Raw genomic sequence first — 21,773 nt, 5'->3', positions numbered from 1 at the left:
CACAATCTCCTGACAGCTCGCGGTTTTTAGATCCGGACAGCTGAAGGAATATAAACGTGAGGGATTTTGGAGTGGTGACATCACATTGCCAGATTGACTGCTTTATCAAGAGCTGTTTAAATTAACCATCGTTTGAAAATGTTTCAGAAACCATTCCGAGTGAAAACACAAACAGCAATCAAAGGATCAGACAGGTATATTGTTACAGTAATACTAATAAATCAGTTGGATGTACCCAGTTTTGACGGATAGTGTGTTGAATTATGTTACTTCTGTTGAAACAGTTCTTCAGAAAGTTGTATAAAGCTTATTTAAAAAAATCGCATATTTGTATAGAATTGTGTTGTCATGATTGATTTACATTTTTTTTTTATTTTTGTAGTTCAACTCCATGTACAGTACATAACATTTAACAAGTATTAGCTTCCCAAAAAGCTAATTAAAAAGAAGGCTACCATACAGCATTATTTATTAGGAAGCAATTATAGGAAAGCCTGACGCATTGTTCTGTTCACAGTTATAGCTGCCATAGTTCTGATGACAATTCATTTTTGAAGAATGATAATTTAGATGCTTTCGCATTCAATGTAACTGTAAAAGATAAACAATTTCATGATATTCATGAAAGGGCTACAAGGCTACCTTTCCGAAACAAAAAAATAAAAGTTTCTTTAAAACAATTATAACATAATATGGCCAAAGATGAGGTTACAACACCAAACATGTTGAAGTTTTGCTGTCTGGCGCAGAAATAGTCAACTTACATGTTGTAATTATGACGACGTCGAGAAACATAATACGACCTGCTTTATGAAAATAAACGTTTGGTTTATTTTAATAAAGTTGTTCAGAAGGTGCAGTGGGCCCTTTCCTAATGCTAATAAGTTTTCCATCTAACATGTACATGTACTTGGACAAGTTGGTGTAATACATATACATACGTATAGAAACAAGCATAATATTTCGGTTAAAACTGTACTTTACTTAAGCGCATACAGTTGCACAAATATCCCCTAAGTAAAGCCTAACTTTGTTTCAGCATCTTTCATATGTACGGACAGTTTTTACAAGTAGGTCATGATCATCTAGCCAACAGTACTAGATAGGCTATATATAGATGTTGCACGCGTTCCCGACAATGTAAACAAAACTCGGCAAATCACCAAACTTATACAATCGCGACATCTCGGAGTAATTTCTGTCAATTTCTCCGAGGGGATCCGATTGAGAACTTATATTCAATTCAGTACGTGTAGCGCCGCCGTGTGTGATTTCTGAGAATTATAAATGTCCAACAACCAGAAAAAAACATTCGGACTTTTCTGGGTTTATCAAATGATAATTTGTATGCAATATCCCCACTGGTACCCCTTACACACATGAAATCTTCAACAACAAGTAACCAATCAACACACGTAATTCGTTTTGGGCAGCCAATCAAAGTGAACAGACTATTCATAACCATGTGAAATCCCAACAACATGGCAGGCAAAGCGACTGATTCTAATAGCTACCATCCCGGGATGGTAGCAATTACAAAATGTAGCAGTTATTATAAGCGTATGCCTGTACTTAGTCATCATGTTTCGTCCGCCATCCGCCGTTTGTAAACTTTTCACATTTTGAACTCAAGTTTACAGGAGCGATTTAGGTGAAACTTGTCTAAAACTATCCTGACATGGTCCTGACAAAGTGTAGTTATTTTTTGTGTTGATCAGATATCCAAGATGGCCGCCACATTCGCCATATTGAAAACACGTTTTAAACTTCTTCTGAAGTTCTTGCCCATGTGATTTAGCTGAAACTTGGATGAAATGATCCTGACATGGCTAGATCAAGTGTTGTTATTTTTCGAGTCGACCTGAAATCCAAGATGGTCGCAAGAGCTGCTACCATGAAAATATATTTTAAACTCCTTCTACAGTTCTACCAATGTGATTTAGTTGAAACTTGCATAAAATAATGCTGACACAGGGATTTTCCGGACACAGGTTTCCGGCGTCTTTCACTCACAATCATGCCTAGGAATTCCTAAAATAAAATGATGAGAGTCCTTGGGACTCCATATATATGGAAGGAATTTTAAATGAAAATTACAGGTCAAACAGATGATGTAGAAACAATATTTTTCAAAAGCCAACAGTAATTACAGTACAAGACATATTTTCTGGTACAGCATAGAAAGTGTTATAAGATCTACAATAAATTTTAAAATAAATTTTCTAATGTTTTCATAAGGGACTCGCAAACTTCAAACCTAGGAGTCCCTCAAACTCATCATGCACTGTCTGTCGTCATGCGCCATTCATTCAAACGACTTTTTCTCAATAACCAAAAGGCCCAGAGCACTGATGTTTGGCCTGTAACATCCTGGGATGAAGGGCTACCAAGCTTGTTCAAATGAATGACCTTGACCTTCATTCAAGGTCACAGGTCTCAAAAAGGCTAAAATCTTTTAAACGACTTCTTCTCAAGAACCAAAAGGCCCAGGGTACTCATATTGGGCCTGCGGCATGCTGTGATGAAGGGCTACCCAATTTGTTCAAATAAATGACCTTGACCTTTAATCAAGGTCACGGGGGCAAATAGGCTAAAATCTTTAAATGACTTCTTGTAAATAACTAAGAGGCCTAGAGACCTGATATTATGCCTGCGGCATGCTGGGATAAACAGCTACCAAGTTTGTTCAAATGAATGACTTTGATCTTCATTCAAGGTCACAGGGGTCAAAAAGGCAAAAATCTGTAAACGACTTCTTCTCAAGAACCAAAAGGCCAAGGGTACTCATATTGGGCACGCGGCATGCTGGAACGAAGGGCTACCCAATTTGTTCAATTGAATGACCTTGACCTTCAATCAAGGTAACAGGAGTCAAATAGGCTATAAAAATTTAATCGACTTCTTGTGAATTACTAAGAGACCTAGAGACCTGATATTTGGCCAGTGACATGCTGCAATGAAGGGCTACCAAGTTTGTTCAAATGAATTACCTTGACCTTCATTCATGGTCACAGGGGTCAAATAGGCTAAAATCTTTAAACGACTATGTTGTATTGTGCCAATAGTCAGATGCCTGTTAAGGCCCATGGGCCTCTTGTTCAACATATTTTGAGTGCATTCTTTATTTGATTATTTCAGTTCGGATGCACAATTTTGTGAGAATTTTTTTACGAAAGCATCCAGACTGCAATTTGGGTAAAAAATTGTAAACTGAACATGACTGAATTTGAACTGCTAAAGCAAAACGGCTGTATATTTAATTTGGACTAGTATTTAAATAGTCAGACTAGTAAAGCTTTGGGGTTTACTAGTCCAAATGACTAGCAGCGGAAAAAAATTAGCATCACAGACTGTTCTTAATAAGTGTTTTTATTTTTGATGTTGTTCACAAATCCAAGATGGCCACCATGACACCATATCTAAGCATTTTCTATCTGACTGTTGCCTAGGTTGTCATATGACTCTTAAGGCCCTATAGGGCCGCTTGTTTGTATTTTTCTCCACCTATACAAAATCTTCAAAATATCCTCAACAAATCTGATTTTTTCCAGTTTTAAGAGGTATTTATATGCATAACCTAAATACATGTACTATGTTCAAGTCATTTATAGAACACTTGGTATTAGATATTTCTACCAGAACTTTACAATAAGTCAGTTTTAGGATTGTTTAGCCCGCCATTTATAGATCAAGGTCAATCACATGATAAATGCTGCATGCCTCATGCCAATGAACTTTGTCACTTGACGTTTTACAAAAAACAAAATGGTTTCATTTTTTTATTCTAAACAAAAGGTGTGGTTATGTAACTTTATTACAGCACGCACTCTGTGACATTTCATCTTTACCTAAGTTTACTCAAAAACATCCCTGTATTTATGTGGCGATCATTTTTAGAGAAAAATGTACCAAAGTATGCTCACAAACATATAAAAAACTTAAAGAAATGTTTACTATGGGCCATTCATTGATACCCTCAGTATGCTAACACAACATAATTGATCTTAACGGTTATCAGGTGATCATTATGCAGAGGTGGTCACTGTTAACGTTGTGTTATAGTCCATGAGACTTCAAAGTCCTATCTATTATTTTCAGGAAAAAGCTGCGAGCTTCTGTAGGATCAAACTTCCCAGCATTAACAGCAGATGACCTTACACAAATTGTCCCAACTAAGGAAGAGATGACAGTAACCAAGATATACACACATTCGGGTGAAACAGGAGTTTTCTATAGTGTTGCTAAGAACCCAATAATCTTGGAACTGGATCGACAGCTTTATCCCACTGTTTATACTCTGTGGAAATTCCCAAATATGCTCTTTACTTTAACAACATGGCCACAGCTTCATAAAAAGTTTCTTGGAGGAGCAGGTAAGTTTTTTACAGGATGATCAATTTTCTTTCAAAATCTTAATTGATTCATTTATTTCCATTGTATAATCAAGATAAAAAAAAACATTTTATTAAAAGAAAACTAATAATATAAAGTGCCTATGGAAACATTTTATTTTATCAATACATGTATAATTCTTGTTTCATGTTCACTTCAGATCTCATGCTGCCAGGAGTTATAGTACGAGGGGAAATAACTCCATCAACTTTCAAGCATATGAAGGGTGAAATCTGTGCGGTTAGGTTGAATGGAAATATGTATGCTATTTCTAGATTATCATTCTTTCAAATTTGTATCTATTTATAATATACTTAACATTATATTACACATTTATATCAACTGCATTGTATGATTAAAACAAACACAGGGGAGATAACTTTGATATGATGATAGAAATACAAGGCATTGGTGTTAGAAGTTAATTAACCTGAAATAATTGTATCCACTGGCAGGTTATAGATAGAAAAAAAAATAACATTTTTAATGATAAATGATAAGGACATCAGTGAATTATTATAGCATGATCAGAGCAAAAAAAAGTGGTTGAAGTGTACATTTATCTGTGGCACTTTATTACATGTAATTAGCAGCATATGTAGTGACTGTAACAGAAAATTTCACCTTTACTCTTAGGGCACCAATAGCTGTAGGAAAGATGGCTTTGTCAGGATCTGACATGTTTGACTCAGGGATGCGAGGAAAGGGAGTTCAGTTCATACATATTCTAGGAGATGAACTCTGGTAAGAGTATATTAGTGATTAAAATTTGTTGTAAGAATAATCATTCTTTCTTGTATTCAGTTTTTTTCTGTGAAAATAGTTCAGCTCATATCAAAATAGCTGTAAATCAATTTTCTTTCGTGGCTACTTATTTTCGTGATTGTTTTTTCAAAACCAGGTTAAATTATAGGCCAGCTAGATTGATTAAGATTTGTGGAAATTAACTTTGATCCAACGTAGATGTAAAGTCAGATCAACAATGACAAAAAGTATTCAACATGAAATGTTTTAGTTTAGATATAGAATTTTAGAAAAAAAAATGTTTTTACTTATGACATAAAAGGGCATATGGAGACCAGTCTCAGCCTCCACTCCTCCCTGATGCAGACACTGTAAAAGATGAAGATATCCAGGCAGAAGGTGGCAATGCAAAAGGGACTGAAGGAGGAGGTGGTGAAGGTGGAGAGGCTAGATTGGGAGATTCTAATGAGGTCAAAGAGATTAGTGAAGGAATGTGTTCTTTGGGTGTAGAAGACAATGCTTTACCTACCAGCCAGGGTGATACAGGTAAAGTTCTGCCCTCTAGTGACAAGGATGCTGAAGGTGCTTCTGCTGAAAATTATGATGCTGAGGAGTCAGCAGAGACTGGCTCAGATGTTCCTTTATCTGTAGGTAAGTTACACCCAGCTAATGTGGGAGTTATTCCATCTTTTCATGTTAAAGAGTTATCTGCCCTTGTGAGTAGATTTAAATTGTGACGCCATTATGTTGTGAATGGAAATTATTGTTAAAAGTTGTTTTCACTGAATACTGTGATTTTTTTTTCTCAAACAAAGGACGTAACAAAATAATCAATACCTACCAGCAAGGGCAGATAACTCAGAATATAAAGAAAACTTTTTTGTGTATGATAGGTTATTTCAACAGTAAGAGATAAAATCTAAATAACATTATTTAGTTATTCGCCCCATATATGTCTCTTTCTCATGATCTATTGTTTTAATATTGAATTAAACATTATTGGTCACTGAATTCTTGAAATCTGCTCATCTCATTTAGATTTCTATATTTACTACTGGTCCCAAATTCAAGATTTATAGGATTTTGGTTTAGTTTTCATTCATTACTCCGGTGTACTGGGTAAGGGTACAAGATGTGTTGTAAACTTATAGGTTAAATAGGAATGGTTGTGAATTGACTACTGGTTATCTAAAGGTTTTGTGTATTTGTACAGATGACATGGACAGTTTACTGGACCGTTGTTTTAAGTGTGCCATTAAGTTCTCCCTGAAGAAGTCTCACCTTCCCATCCTCACAAGTGCTTTCTACCGTGTCCATATGATTCCCTTCTGGTACATCCTCACCTCTGATTATTATTAACATTGAAATTTGTTAATGATCATCAAATTAAGAAAGTTTTTTTGTAATCAATGATCTGACTGTTGATCTGAATCTATCTTATGGTTGGCAGATAACAATAACAGAAAGATATTCAATTTTATAAAATGTGATAGATAAGATAAGGTTTTGATAGAAAAGGGGCAAATGTTTGGTGGAAATTCTATTTGATAGGTTATGAAATAATATTGTAACCTTATTTTTTATGTTTTTTTTTTCTCAGTCCAACAGGGAAAAGTTTAGATGTAAAAAAGTCCAGTTTTAAGAAGGTAGGTGATCAATTCACATTTCCTGGACAATTCACCGATTTACCTATTGTTTGATATAACAGTAAAAAAATTATGTTAATTAATAGATTATTTCAACCAGTTTTATTATTTATAGAAAGTATTGTATTACTGTATTGACATAATTCCCCCATTTTTGGAGACTTCAAGTTCACTTACCTTAAATATATCAAATGCAAAATGAAAATGTGAATATACATTTTAGTTTCTTTATTGTGTTTCATTGAAAAATTGATTTATTGCTTATTTTGTACAATAATGTTATCCCTGTAATGAAAGGTCCTCTTTAAATCCCATTTTACCCCCTTGATTCTCTTAAGTGGACTTGTTGCTTTTAAGCCCACCATCATAAGATGGTTGGCAATTCAAATCGCTTTTCGTCTGTGGTCCTTGGTCTGTCCTTTTGTCTGTTAACATTTCATGCTACTGCTATTTCTCAGAAAGTACTGATAAAGGGATTGTTCCCAAATTTCACATGTAGGCTCTCCTTGGGCCCTAGTTGTGCATATTGCATTTCAGGACTGATCTGTCGATAAGATGGCCAACTGGCTGCCAACTTAGATTTTGGTAGGTGAAGTTTGTTACCCCTATTTCTCAGAAAGTACTGAAGGGATCTGTCTCCAATTCCATACAAAGGATGGCTGCCAGACAGCCATCTTGAAGGGATCTGTCTCCAATTCCATACAAAGGATGGCTGCCAGACAGCCATCTTGGATTTCGATAGTTTAAGTTTGTTATTGCTATTTCTCAGAAAGTTCAGAAGGGATCTTTCTCAAATTTCACTTGTAGGTTCTCCTAGGGCCCTTGCTGTGCATGTTGCATTTTGGGAGGGATCGGTCTACAAGACGGCCACCAGTCTGTCATCTTGGGATATGCTAGTTAAAGTTTGTTACCCTATTTCTCAGAAAGTACATACCAGATTGTTTTTAAATTTCACATGTAGGTTCCACTACTAGGGCCTCAGTTGCGCATATTGTACTTAACTAGTTTAGGACCGATCATCAACAAGATGGCCGCCAAACAGCCATCTTGGATTTTGATAGTGAAGTTTGCTACTGCTATTTTTCAGAAAGTTTTGAAGGGGTCTTTCTCAAAATTCAAAAAAATATATAGGTTCTCTTAGGGCCCTAGTTGTGCATATTGCATTTCATGACTGATCGGTCAACAAGATGGGGACTGGCCGCCATCTTGGATTTTGGTAGTTGAAGATGTTACCACTATTTCTGAAGGGATCTGTCTCAAATTATATATGTAGGTTCCCCTAGTTGTGCATAATACATTTTGGGACTGATAGCTCAACAAGATGGCCAATAGGCCGCCATTTTTTTGATACTTAAAGTCTGAAAAGCAGAATAAAGATCCCTCTTTCATATGTCAGACATGCTGATCATTCTTTGTGGGCGCTAATATCCCTCTAGGATCTCTTGTGATACTTGAAGTTTGTTACCGCAATTTCTCATAAAGTACTGAAGCAATGAGTCTCAAATTGTACATGTATACCGGTTTCCCTAGAGGTCAAGTTGTGCATATTACATTTTGAGACTGATCAGTGAACAAGATGGCAGTCTTTCGGCCATCTTTGATTTTGATAATTGAAGTTTTTTTACCAGTATTTCTCAGAATGTACTGAAGGGATCTGTTTCAAATTTCATTTGTAGGTTCCCCTAGGATCTTTGATGTGCATATTGCATTTTTGGACCGTGGTCAACGAGATGGCCAACAGATAGCCATCTTGGATTTTGAAAATTGAAGTTTCCTGCTATATATCTCAAAAAGTACTGAAAGAATTTTTCTCAAATTTCAAATGAAGTCAAAGTTTGAAAAGCAGAGAATAGATCCGTCTTTCTGTTGTCAGACATAGATCATTCTTTGGTGGGCGCCAAGAATCACATGCTTACGTGATAGGTCTAAATGCTTGTTTATTTGTATATACATAGTCATTATGTGTCCAATGACATTTAATTTATAACGATGTATTTTCAGCTATCAAAATTTCTAGCACAAAAACAGAAGGAGAAATTCATCACTATGGAAAATAGTCGAAGTCATTTTGGCGTGGAAATCATAGTCGCATTTGACAAGGATAATCTAGAGTAGGTGTCTTCAAATATCTGTATCTTCTGAAAAGGTAGAGAATGTGTCTGCAGATGTCAGTATCTTTAGTAAAGACTGTGTAGATTATGTGTCTACAAAAATACTGTCATTGTGTCTAAGGATTGCCTAAAAGTATATGACATTGACATCAAATTTCTTTATCTTCAGTTCTGTCACCCAAAGAATGTCTGATTGTTAACCAAGATAAAATCATTGATTATAGCTGTGATTTCTGAAAAATTATAAAATCATTGATTATAGCTGTGATTTCTGAAAAATTATAAAATCATTGATTATAGCTGTGATTTCTGAAAAATTGAAAAGAGAGTAATTATCAGTTACCAGTAGATGAAATTTATTTGAATACAAAAATTTTGCTTTCATTTGCTCTACATGTAACAGTATTCAAACCTTTGTCTATACAGCTTAAGAGACATAACTCTGTCAGACCAAGAACGTTCTCAAATGGAGGAAGCAACAGCTGCTGCAAGTTGTCCGGCTGGTGCCGAATCATTCCAAACCCCGACGATCACCGAGATGTTCTCTATTCCATCAGCTCTAGTCAATCTAGTCAAACCCTATGGATACAGGTAAAGGTGATTTTGTATCCAATAAAAACCACACAAAAGTATCAATCTAGTCCAGTCCTACATTTACCGGTAAAGGCGATTTTGTGTCCAATTAAAACCACACAAAAGTATCAATCTAGTCCAGCCTTACGGTTACCGTTAAAGGCGGTTTTGTGTCCAATTGAAACCACATAAAAGTATCAATCTAGTCCAGCCCTACGGTTACCGGTAAAGGCGATTTTGTGTCCAATTAAAACCACACAAAAGTATCAATCTAGTCCAGCCCTACAGTTACCGGTAAAGGCTATTTTGTGTCCAATTAAAACCACACAAAAGTATCAATCTAGTCCAGCCCTACGGTTACCGGTAAAGGCTATTTTGTGTCCAATTAAAACCACACAAAAGCATCAATCTAGTCCAGCCCTACGGTTACCGGTAAAGACTATTTTGTGTCCAATTAAAACCACACAAAAGTATCAATCTAGTCCAGCCCTACAGTTACCGGTAAATACTATTTTGTGTCCAATTAAAACCACACAAAAGCATCAATCTAGTCCAGCCCTACGGTTACCGGTAAAGACTATTTTGTGTCCAATTAAAACCACACAAAAGCATCAATCTAGTCCAGCCCTACGGTTACCGGTAAAGACTATTTTGTGTCCAATTAAAACCACACAAAAGTATCAATCTAGTCCAGCCCTACAGTTACCGGTAAAGGCTATTTTGTGTCCAATTAAAACCACACAAAAGTATCAATCTAGTCCAGCCCTACGGTTACCGGTAAAGGCTATTTTGTGTCCAATTAAAACCACACAAAAGCATCAATCTAGTCCAGCCCTACGGTTACCGGTAAAGACTATTTTGTGTCCAATTAAAACCACACAAAAGTCTCAATCTAGTCCAAACCTACGGTTACAGGTAAAGGCTATTTTGTGTCCAATTAAAACCACATAAAAATACCAATCTAGTCCAGCCCTACTGTTACCGGTAAAGGCGATTTTGCTCCCAATAAAAACAACACAAAAAGGGCAACAAATTATGTTGTCAGCTTTTAAATAATGTCACATTTCAAAATGACATTATGACTGGATATTTGAACTTTCTAATGGATGCTGATGAGAATCTCAGTGAATTTATAATCTCTGTATCCATCAGTGATATTATTGGTATTTAAAAAAAAAGATTTATCAATTATTAGTTTCCTTTTTCCAAAAATGCTTGCTTTATTAGGTCATCATGCACCGTCCGTCGTCGTGCGCCGTGCGCCGTGCGCCGTGCGTAAACTTTTCATTCAAACGACTTCTTCTCAATAACCGGAAGGCCCAGGGTACTCATATTTGGCCTGTAGGTTACTGGGATGGAGGGCTACCAAGTTTGTTCAAATGAATGACCTTGACCTTCATTCAAGGTCACAGGGGTCAAAAATGCTAAAATCTTTAAACGACTTCTTCTCAAGAACCAGAAGGCCCAGGGTACTGATATTGGGCCTGTAGGATGCTGGGATGAAGGGCTACCAAGTTTGTTCAAATAAATGACCTTGACCTTCATTCAAGGTCACAGGGGTTGAATAGGCTAAAATCCTTTTAACAACTTCTTGTGAATAACTAAGAGGCCTAGAGACCTGATATTAGGCCTGTGGCATGCTGGGATGAAGAGCTACCAAGTTTGTTCAAATAAATGACCTTGACCTTCATTCAAGGTCACGAGGGTCAAATAGGCTAAAATCTTTAAACGACTTCTTCTCAAGAACCAGAAGGCCCAGGGTACTGATATTGGGCCTGTAGGATGCTGGGATGAAGGGCTACCAAGTTTGTTCAAATAGATGACCTTGACCTTCATTCAAGGTCACAGGGGTCAAATAGGCTAAAATCATTTAAACAAATACTTGTGAATAACTAAGAGGCCTAGAGACCTGATATTAGGCCTGTGGCATGCTGGGATAAAGTTAAGATTGCTTTTTAGATTTGATGGTCCAAAGTTGGAGTCACTGTAGCAAGAAAAAAGAAGAATTTGTTTGAAATGCTAATTTACGTTGCATGCATACGACTCATGCACTTCTGTGCAATTCCTGATTATAATTATAATTCTCCATACATCTCACACTGTCTGATTTGATGAGAGGCTGTAATTATAGAAGACAAACTTTCTGTTGCAGTAAGGGCAGTGCACTGACCAGACAGGAAATGACACAAGTAATTACTAACTATGTCAGAGACAACAACCTTCAGGATCAAAATGATAAAAGGTATTGTATTAATACACAGTTATCATAAAAAGTTAATTATTGACTACGTCAGGGGACAATAACCTATAGGATGATAAAAGGTATAATTATTGTAACTATACAGTTATTAAAAATATGTATTTACTAACTACATCAGGGACAATAACTTATAGGCTGATAAAAGGTATTGTAACTATACAGTTATTATAAAAATGTATTTACTAACTACATCAGGGACAATAACTTTAGGTGATAAAAGGTTGTACTATACATTGTATTATATAACTATACGTATTATAAAATATTATTCACTAACTACATCAGGGACAATAACCTATAGGCTGATAAAAGGTATTGTAACTATACAGTTATTATAAAAATGTATTCACTAACTACATCAGGGACAATAACTTATAGGCTGGTAAAAGGTATTGTAACTATACAGTTATTATAAAAATGTATTCACTAACTACATCAGGGACAATAACCTTTAGGATGATAAAAGGTATTGTAACTATACAGTTATTATAAAAATGAAATTACTGACTATGTGAGAGACAATTACCTTCAGTATATAGTTATTATAAAAAGCAAATTATACCAAATATCAGATGAATAAAGGGTTAAAATACAAGGCCGTAATTATTAACTGCTGTGAATTCATTTGTTCTAGACAAATCCAGCTGGATCCTCATCTAGCAGACATTGTCCTCAACAAAGGAGAAGGAAAGACAATCTCTATGTCCTGGGAAGATGTTAAGTCCAAGTAAGTCAATTTACGTCCTGCAATATATTTACGACTATTTCAAATGACCCAGATTTAAAGGTCAGAATTTTGTCTTGGGTCGAGGGTCAAGGTTTGATTAGGTTGGTATAATTTGTTTGTAAGTCTTATTAACAACCAGGGTCATTTAAGGACACGCCAGGATAAGGAGGTGGAGAAAGGAGAAACCAGCAGCTAAATTCAAAACACAATTTAATTATATATACAATATTATACAGAGATGGTTTACAATATCTAAAGTAATTGGTGGTGGTACAAGACTAGTACGATGATTTAAAGTGTTACTTATCTGTATGCGAATGTCCTGGTATAATCCTTGATCCTTCCAGGTTTCAAATTAACAATAATCACAAATCCACAAGGAAATTGAATGTCCACCGATGATTTGTAAAGTTCCAGGCAATATGAATAAATCCACACAAAGTGTTGTAATAATCCACAGATAAAGTCACAATAGCTCTCCCAATAGAATCTTATATGGCGCTGTACAATTCTTGATATGTCTTATTACAGGTCTCATTACAGTTCTCATTAGCCTTGGGCAGCTGGAGTATATATAGCTAAACCGTAATTCAAGAATATTGGAGAACCTCCTACTTCTAGAAATATCTAACTAAAAACAGTAAACAAGTAAAACACACATAACTTTCTGGAAATAGATCATTCTAGATATCTACTTAAAATCAACTTGTTTACAAACATATTTGTTTATACATGATTATATTCTAGAAAGTTCTATAACCTAAATCAATGATATGACCTTCATAGGATGTATTGATAAAAAAAGCTATAGGAGTTATCTCCCTTATCTCATAACTACATGTATTTAGTGTCATACATATAACACACCCCTCCTTAAAGAAAAGAAAGTTTTCTTGAAAAGGAAACTTTCTTCAAATATTATGTCATATTTAAATCCTTGATAAAGCATCTGCTAGAATATTGTCTTTCCCTTTGATATGTTTGATGTCAAGATTGTATTCTTGCAAAGTCAAACTCCACCTGAGAATTCTTTGGTTTTTGTTTTTCATTTTCCCAATGAATGTCAAAGGGTTGTGGTCGGTAAAGACCAACACAGGCACAACTGTAGTGCAGAGATACACATCAAATTGGTTCAAGGCCAAAATCAACGCTAAACATTCTTTCTCAATGGTGGAATAATTTCTCTGGTGTTTGTCAAACTTTTTCGAGAAATAACAAATTGGATGGTCAATTTGTTCAGTACCTTCTTGCATCAAAACAGCACCAACACCTACATTGCTGGCGTCAACAAACATTTTAAACTGTTTATTAAAATCTGGAGCAGTCAGAACTGGTGAGTTTGATAGTATGGCTTTCAATTTCTCAAATGCAGACTTACATTCGTCTGACCAAACAAATTTGACATTTTTCTTTAACAAAGCAGTAAGTGGAGCTGCTATAACAGAGAAATTTTGACAAATTTTTCTGTAGTATCCAGCCATACCAAGAAACCTCATCAGCTCTCTCTTGCCTCCAGGAGCTGGAAAATCTATAATTGATTCTACTTTGGCCTGAACAGGTTTAACCTGCCCCTGTCCTACAACATGGCCTAAAAATTCAACAGTTGCATGACAAAATTCGCATTTCAATAAGTTTACAGTCAATTTCATGGTAGTGAGTCTTTCGAAGAATTCACGAATCCCGCGTAGATGGTCTTCCCACGTGTCGTGGTAGTTGATGACGTCATCAATGTATCCATCACAGCCTTCCAGGTCTGATATCACGCTGTTAAGAAGACGTTGAAATGTTGCCGGGGCATTCTTCATACCAAACGGCATAACTTTGTACTGGTACAAACCTTGTGAGGTTACAAATGCCGACACTTCTTTAGCTCTTTCTGTTAATGGCACCTGCCAATATCCTTTCAACAGGTCAAAACTTGCTAACATACTTGGCTTTGCCAACTTTGTCAATGCAAGAGTCAATCCTTGGAATTGGATAAGAGTCTGTTTTACTGACAGAGTTTACTTTTCTGAAGTCAGTACAGGACCGGTATGTCTTGTCTGGCTTTGGTACCAGAACACATGGAGAGCTCCATTCACTTTTGCTTGGTTCAATAATATCATTGTCTAACATGTATTGAATTTCTTTCTTTAAGTGTTCTTCTTTCAAAGGATTGACACGGTAAGGATGTTGCTTGACAGGTGGCGCATCGCCTACATCCACGTCATGATAGATAGCATCTGTTTTGCCTGGTGTATCCGGAAACAAATGTTTAAACTCAAGTATCAAATCTTTCAGTTCATTGCGTTCCTTTTCTGATAGATGACACAGTTTCTTGTCCAAGTTCGCGAGCACATCTGAATTCCGTAACTTAACACCACAGTCTAAACCTACATCTTGTACACCACCATCTAAGTCTAATTTACAAATATCAGCTGTACTTTCACTTTGTGATGGTACAGAGGCCAAAGTAGCAATAGGTTGAGAGGTCTTGCTCTCTTCTCTATCTACATATTTCTTAAGCATATTAACATGACATAATTGAGTTTTCTTGCGCCTCCCTGGAGTTTGTACAATGTAGTTAACATCATCAACCTTTTTCTCAACAATATAAGGTCCAAAATATCTAGCTTGCAAAGGCTGACCCGGTATTGGTAATAGAGCCAAAATTTTGTCACCTGGATCAAAACTTCTTGCACGGGCATCTTTATCATACCATGTTTTCATTTTGGTTTGAGTAACGGCCAAATTTTCTTTTGCCAGTTCACATGCCCTTGTCAACCTTTGCTTAAAGTTAGACACATACTCTAAGAGATTCACTTTAGAATCTTCGTCCAAAATTTTGTCTTTCAAAATTTTCAAAGGACCACGTACAGTATGTCCAAACACAAGTTCAAATGGACTGAAACCAAGGGATTCTTGTACAGATTCTCTAACGCCAAACAACAACATGTGTATGCCTTCGTCCCAATCTCTTTTGTTTTCAAAACAATAAGATCTCATCATATTCTTCAATGTCTGATGAAAACGCTCTAACGCACCCTGAGACTCTGGATGATAAGCACTAGACTTATACTACTTGATCTGGAGCTGGTACATGACTTGTTGAAAAATACCAGACATGAAATTCGAACCTTGGTCCGATTGGACAGCTTTTGGAAGACCAACCAATGTAAAGAATTTAACCAAAGCCTTGACTATGTTAGGGGCCTTAATATTTCTGAGTGGAATGGCTTCAGGAAAGCGTGTGGAAGCACACATAATAGTTAAAAGATACTCATTCCCAGACTTAGTTTTGGGTAGAGGACCTACACAGTCTATAATGACTCTACTAAATGGTTCCTCAAATGCTGGAATGGGGTGCAAAGGTGCAACAGGGATTTTCTGATTAGGTTTCCCTACCACCTGACAAGTATGACAAGACCTACAAAAATCAGCCACATCCCGTTTCAACTTGGGCCAAAAGAAGTGATCTAAGATCCTGTTATAAGTCTTGGTCACACCTAAATGCCCTGCCATAGGTACGTCATGAGACAAACTCAGAATATCTTGCCTATACCTCGGTGGGACAACTATTTGATTGACAACTTTCCAGTCTTCCTCGGGAGACACATCAGGGGGGCGCCACTTGCGCATCAACACACCTGACCTACGGAAGTAACAAACCGGGACTTTCTCCGCCTCTTCCTCACTCAAAGCCCGATTACACAGTAAGGAGATTTCAGGATCTTTTTCCTGTTCTACTATAAGCTCCTCTCTAGACAAAGATGATTTGCTCATCATGTCAGACAAAGAAGTACCCTTGTTAGGAACAACTCCATCACTATCAAAGTCTACAGGATTTCTCAAAAGATCACACTTGCCCCCGATATCCTCTATATCATGAGCCAAGAAAGTGTCACCTAACCCTGGACTATAATGATCCTCAACTACTGCAACATCAGAAACCTTCTTACTCATTGAACGAGTTACAGCACAAGAAGGGAAAATACCAGGAAATTCCTGTTGAATAGTCTCAGCATCATCTGTTTTATCAGGGATACTGGACACTAAGGGATCTACCCTAACTTTCTCTCCAGCCAAGTCATTGCCTAAAATGAGCGACACGCCCTCTATGGGAAGTTCCGGTCTAACACCAATGGTGACAGGCCCACTTACTAAGTCTGACTTTAAATAAACACAATGGAGAGGCACATTAACAAAACCTAACTCTACACCTTGAAGCAAAACACTACTACCACATGAGGTCTCCTCAGACAAAGGCACTACGCCATCTAATATTAAAGAATGAGAAGCCCCAGTATCTCTCAAAATCTTCACAGGTTTCAAGTTGGTGATATCACTAGTAAGTGAAACAAAACCTTCAGAAATGAAGGGAGAGTACTTCTCCAAGACACTATCAGACTCTGAGCTCTTAATCTCAACAGACACTTTAGAATCTTCCACAATATCACTAAGTTTCTGACTAGGCTTTGACATAGCTAACACAGAAGGAACTGACTGTTTACGCCTTTGCTCCTTACGCTGGAGAGAATAACATTCAGACATAGTATGCCCTACTTTCTTGCAGTAATTACAAACAGGACCAGAAGGAGACCCCACACCTACCCTATCATCTGTTTTAGAAGCAGACTTAGTTTTATCACCTAATTTAGGTTTGTCGTTGGAAGGGCCACTAAAGGTTGGGTTCCTAGGCTGACCAAATTTACTAGTACCTGTGGTACTGTTTTTGTCTTGAGAACTGTTTTTAACAAATGAGCCTTTGTGGGTGAGAGCGTAATCATCAGCCATTGTAGCTGCTTCACTAAGTGTTTCAACTTTTCTCTCATCTAAATGAGTTTTTATGTTTGTGTGGACTTAACGTTTAAACTCCTCTATCAACAATAATTGCCTCAATTTACCGAAATCCTCATCAATTTCTTTAGAATCACACCACCTATTAAATAATTGTTCTTTTTCTCTGGCAAATTCTACATGAGTTTGTTCATCTCTCTTTCTTGAGTTTCGAAATTTGTGGCGGTAAGCCTCAGGAACTAACTCATAAGCTTTCAAAATAGCTTTCTTGACTACTTGGTAATTTGAAATCTCATCTACAGATAAAGAAGAATAAATGTCTCTAGCTTTACCCATCAAGACACTTTGAAGAAGCATTGTAAGCTTATCTTCAGGCCATTTCATACTGTCAGCTATTTTCTCAAAATGCAGAAAATACTTGTCAACTTCTTTCTCTTGAAAAGGAGGAACTAACCTAATATTTCTACTGACATCAAAACCTCTGTTTCCTTGGAAACCCCTAAAAGTTGGATTACTTGAACCGTCTTGAGAAGCTAGCTCTAATTCTTTAATTCTAAGTTCTGTTTCAGCTTGAATTTTCTGCTTCTCTAGTTCTAACATCTGATCTCTCTCGATCTCTTTTTCTTTTAATTTTCTTTCAATTTCTTTTTCTCTTAACTCCTTTTCTATTTCTCTTTCTCTCATTTCTTTCTCAATTTGTTTCATTTTCATTTCATGTTCAAGTTCCATTTGTCTAATTTGGATTTCTGAAGTGACTGTTTCCTCTATACTATCTAATGCACTAGAGTCAAATTTGCCATTGTCAACAAAATATCTTATAATTACATTCCTAATTTCAGCTTTCCTCAAATTAGTTTTGATAGTAAGGCCTAAATGTTTACCCAATAACAGTAAATCCTTCTTACTAACTTGCAAAAGAACTTCCAGGGATGGCGCTTTAACAAACTGTTCTACCTGCATAGTAGTCATATTTATCTAGCTGTTGGTTTCAAATGTAAACTCAAAGTTTGTACACAAATTTTGAAAATTTCTAAATTAATTTTTCAAAGTTAGATTTCACAAATTAAATATCGATCCCGGACGAGCCCCCAATTCTGTTACATTAACGAATAACAGAAAGGAGAAACCAGCAGCTAAATTCAAAACACAATTTAATTATATATACAATATTATACAGAGATGGTTTACAATATCTAAAGTAATTGGTGGTGGTACAAGACTAGTACGATGATTTAAAGTGTTACTTATCTGTATGCGAATGTCCTGGTATAATCCTTGATCCTTCCAGGTTTCAAATTAACAATAATCACAAATCCACAAGGAAATTGAATGTCCACCGATGATTTGTAAAGTTCCAGGCAATATGAATAAATCCACACAAAGTGTTGTAATAATCCACAGATAAAGTCACAATAGCTCTCCCAATAGAATCTTATATGGCGCTGTACAATTCTTGATATGTCTTATTACAGGTCTCATTACAGTTCTCATTAGCCTTGGGCAGCTGGAGTATATATAGCTAAACCGTAATTCAAGAATATTGGAGAACCTCCTACTTCTAGAAATATCTAACTAAAAACAGTAAACAAGTAAACACACATAACTTTCTGGAAATAGATCATTCTAGATATCTACTTAAAATCAACTTGTTTACAAACATATTTGTTTATACATGATTATATTCTAGAAAGTTCTATAACCTAAATCAATGATATGACCTTCATAGGATGTATTGATAAAAAAAAGCTATAGGAGTTATCTCCCTTATCTCATAACTACATGTATTTAGTGTCATACATAACAACATGCCAGGATAAGGAGGTGGAGGAAAGCCGGAGTAATTGGTGAAACGACCTATGGTCAGTACCTGGCAGCTGTCCCACATGGGATTCAAACTTGTGACCCTGAGGTGGAGGACATCTTAAACACTCGTTGACAACAGTCCCTCTAGTTTCGCTGGTCAAGATACTTGTATAGTTTGGTTAGATGTCAACATAAAACACTTTGTCCAGGAAAAGGTGACAAAGTTAGGTCAAAGCCAAGACTGAATAACCTGCATAAGATGGTGGGTGTAAGGTTTTTGTTCTTGATCAAATGTTATTATATTGTCCAAGGAAGATTTCAAAGGTCATTGTCAGGTCTTTTTATAGAGAAGACAAACATTGCAAGAACTTTGTACTGTGAAGAATGTCAAAAATCAGGACTTTGTCAAGGATGATATGTCAAATGTCAAGGTCAGAAAAAGGTTATATAAATACAGTTTACATGGATCAGTTCTTAATGATATATTTCATGGTTCTTGAAACATTTCGGCTAGCTGTCAGATAGATTAGGACTTCCTGACCATTATTGGAATTATTAAACCCTATTAAAGAAATTGAAGATGCAAGGATATGGGTTTATTAAAACGACTATTATTTGTGATTGGCCATGTTAGTACAGAGTTTTAAAACACTTTAATGATGTTTTCTTAGCACTTTTTAATTTAAAAAAATGAAAGTGTATTTAATTTATGATAGTGTCAGTAGTAAGCCATTTGTAAAAACAAAAATCAAGCAAAGTACATACATTAACTTTAGCTATATATTTAACTCATTGGACAAAAGTAAAAGAAAAATGTGGGTTTTTGTTTGTACTGCCTGTTTGCTTTTTAATATGATTGTATTAAATATGATTTTAAACATCTTTATCTGCCAGAGTGTTTAATAAAACCCAGCCAGCCTTCAGTGTGGCCTACCCAGGGAAGCCGGCTGCCATCACTAAGGGAAAGATAGAACCAATCAAAATCACTGTGGAACAGCGCTCTGGCAACAAAAAGGTGAGGAGTTAGAATAAGGTCAACTAAATGTACTTACTAGTATATATATTTGTGAGGAGTTAAAATAAGATCAACTAAATGTACATACTAGTATATATATATTTTCACCACAATATTAAGATATATCATTTAATTATTTTGAATAATGTAATTTTTCAATGTAGATAAAGATTAAATAATGTTAGTAACCATTTATACCAGGATTTTATATAGATAAAGTACATAATTATGCATGTTTTTATATCCATGCATAAATCTGATGATACAGAACGTGTTGAAATCATACATTACTTGTAAAAACACTTACCACTTACCACAGTAACCTGTTTTCCCTTTAAAACATGTTATTTATTTGTCATTGTTTGAATTGTAGGCGACTTTAATCGATAATTTAGAGACGTTTGGTATTGAAGCAGCAGATATAGCTCACCGAGTCCAGGTAGGAGTGGCGTGTAGTACAAGTGTGAACCCGAGTCCTCAGAAAGGCAAGGGCATGCAGGTCCTCATACAGGGCAACCAAGTGAAGTTTGTGGCCGACCTTCTCCTAGGTAATTTCACACAAGTAAAGGACAAAGTTTTATTTACCCCCCCCCCCCTTGCAATCCTAACAGCATCATAAAGTATTTGATAAAGAAAAACATAAAAATATACCAAGAATTTACCAAGGTATTGTATAAATCAAAATGTACATGATCTCCTTTCTACTTTTTCTTCAGAAAAATTCAAAGTACCCAGAAAATATGTAACTGGACTGGAGAAAATGCCCAAAAGTAAGAAAAGATGATGAAGGACTGGTTGTAGAAATTGCTGCGCTTCCATATCTTCAAACACTCCATCACTGCCAGCTTTATTCTGCTGTGGGTTGTATCAGACAGATATTCCCAGATGGATGGAATGGATTTAACGCCAAGCAATAGGTGCTATGCCAAGAGGAAATAACTCTTGATATTATTTATCGAGAATCTGATATCTTCATTCAGAACTGCTAAAAAGAACTTTGCATAGAGGAAATGGTTGTGAATTTATTATTCACTATGTCCAACCATGAAAATGACCATATAGTAAGGGTGTATCTGGTATCAGTAGAAAAGAAATATTAGAAGGGGAAGTAACTCTATTATTAATTAAAAATACATCTGATATGATATGTACCAGGACATAATATTCTACAGTAGGTAAAAAGATTGGACTGAATTATTTCATGTTTTGAAAATATGTTGTATTGAATAAGAAAATAATAATTTCAGAAACAAAATAAATAAATAAATAAAAACTCAAACAAGTTGCTGAATGATTTAATGTTTTCTCTCCTGGGATGAAATCTACACATGATTATAAAGCAGCAAATAAAGACTAGATCTATAAAAACACATTAGAGGCTGACATCAGAACTACCACCTAAAAGGTACTAACATTATACTTCAACATCTACTCACCATCCAATACTGACATGTACATAGAGGGATCACTGTGTTGATATAAATACACATTACATTGTCAACATCCAGAAAAGCATCCTTCTGATGCTATATTACTAAATATTACAGCACAAATTAAATGTTATGTCATTGTTATACGATTGCAAATTGATTACTTTTAGTATTTGTTCATTATTCATTAATGAAAATTTGATCTTAAGTCTTATTAAAATTAACAAAAGAGGCAGCAAGCATAAATAAGTCACACATAAATATTTATCTACATGTACAATTTATATAATAGTTCA

At 35.8% G+C, this 21,773-nt stretch overlaps 1 protein-coding gene across 1 annotated transcript; it reads left to right on the top strand.

The window, feature by feature from the left end:
- The first annotated feature begins 5 nt into the window (after positions 1-5).
- LOC138325714 (eukaryotic translation initiation factor 2D-like) lies at positions 6-21,620 on the top strand. The gene is made up of 14 exons (XM_069271552.1): positions 6-194; positions 4,099-4,373; positions 4,553-4,652; positions 5,029-5,136; positions 5,459-5,787; positions 6,350-6,467; positions 6,737-6,782; positions 8,784-8,893; positions 9,320-9,484; positions 11,619-11,708; positions 12,361-12,453; positions 19,927-20,047; positions 20,421-20,595; positions 20,764-21,620. The coding sequence occupies exons 1-14, from the start codon at positions 139-141 to the stop codon at positions 20,829-20,831; spliced, it is 1,854 nt and encodes a 617-aa protein (XP_069127653.1). The 5' UTR covers positions 6-138; the 3' UTR covers positions 20,832-21,620.
- The last annotated feature ends 153 nt before the right edge of the window (positions 21,621-21,773 follow it).

Source organism: Argopecten irradians, chromosome 6, assembly GCF_041381155.1.
Source record: "Argopecten irradians isolate NY chromosome 6, Ai_NY, whole genome shotgun sequence".
NCBI lineage: Eukaryota > Metazoa > Mollusca > Bivalvia > Pectinida > Pectinidae > Argopecten > Argopecten irradians.
Note: the sequence above shows the minus strand (reverse complement) of the source record. Positions and strands in the feature narration are given on the sequence as shown.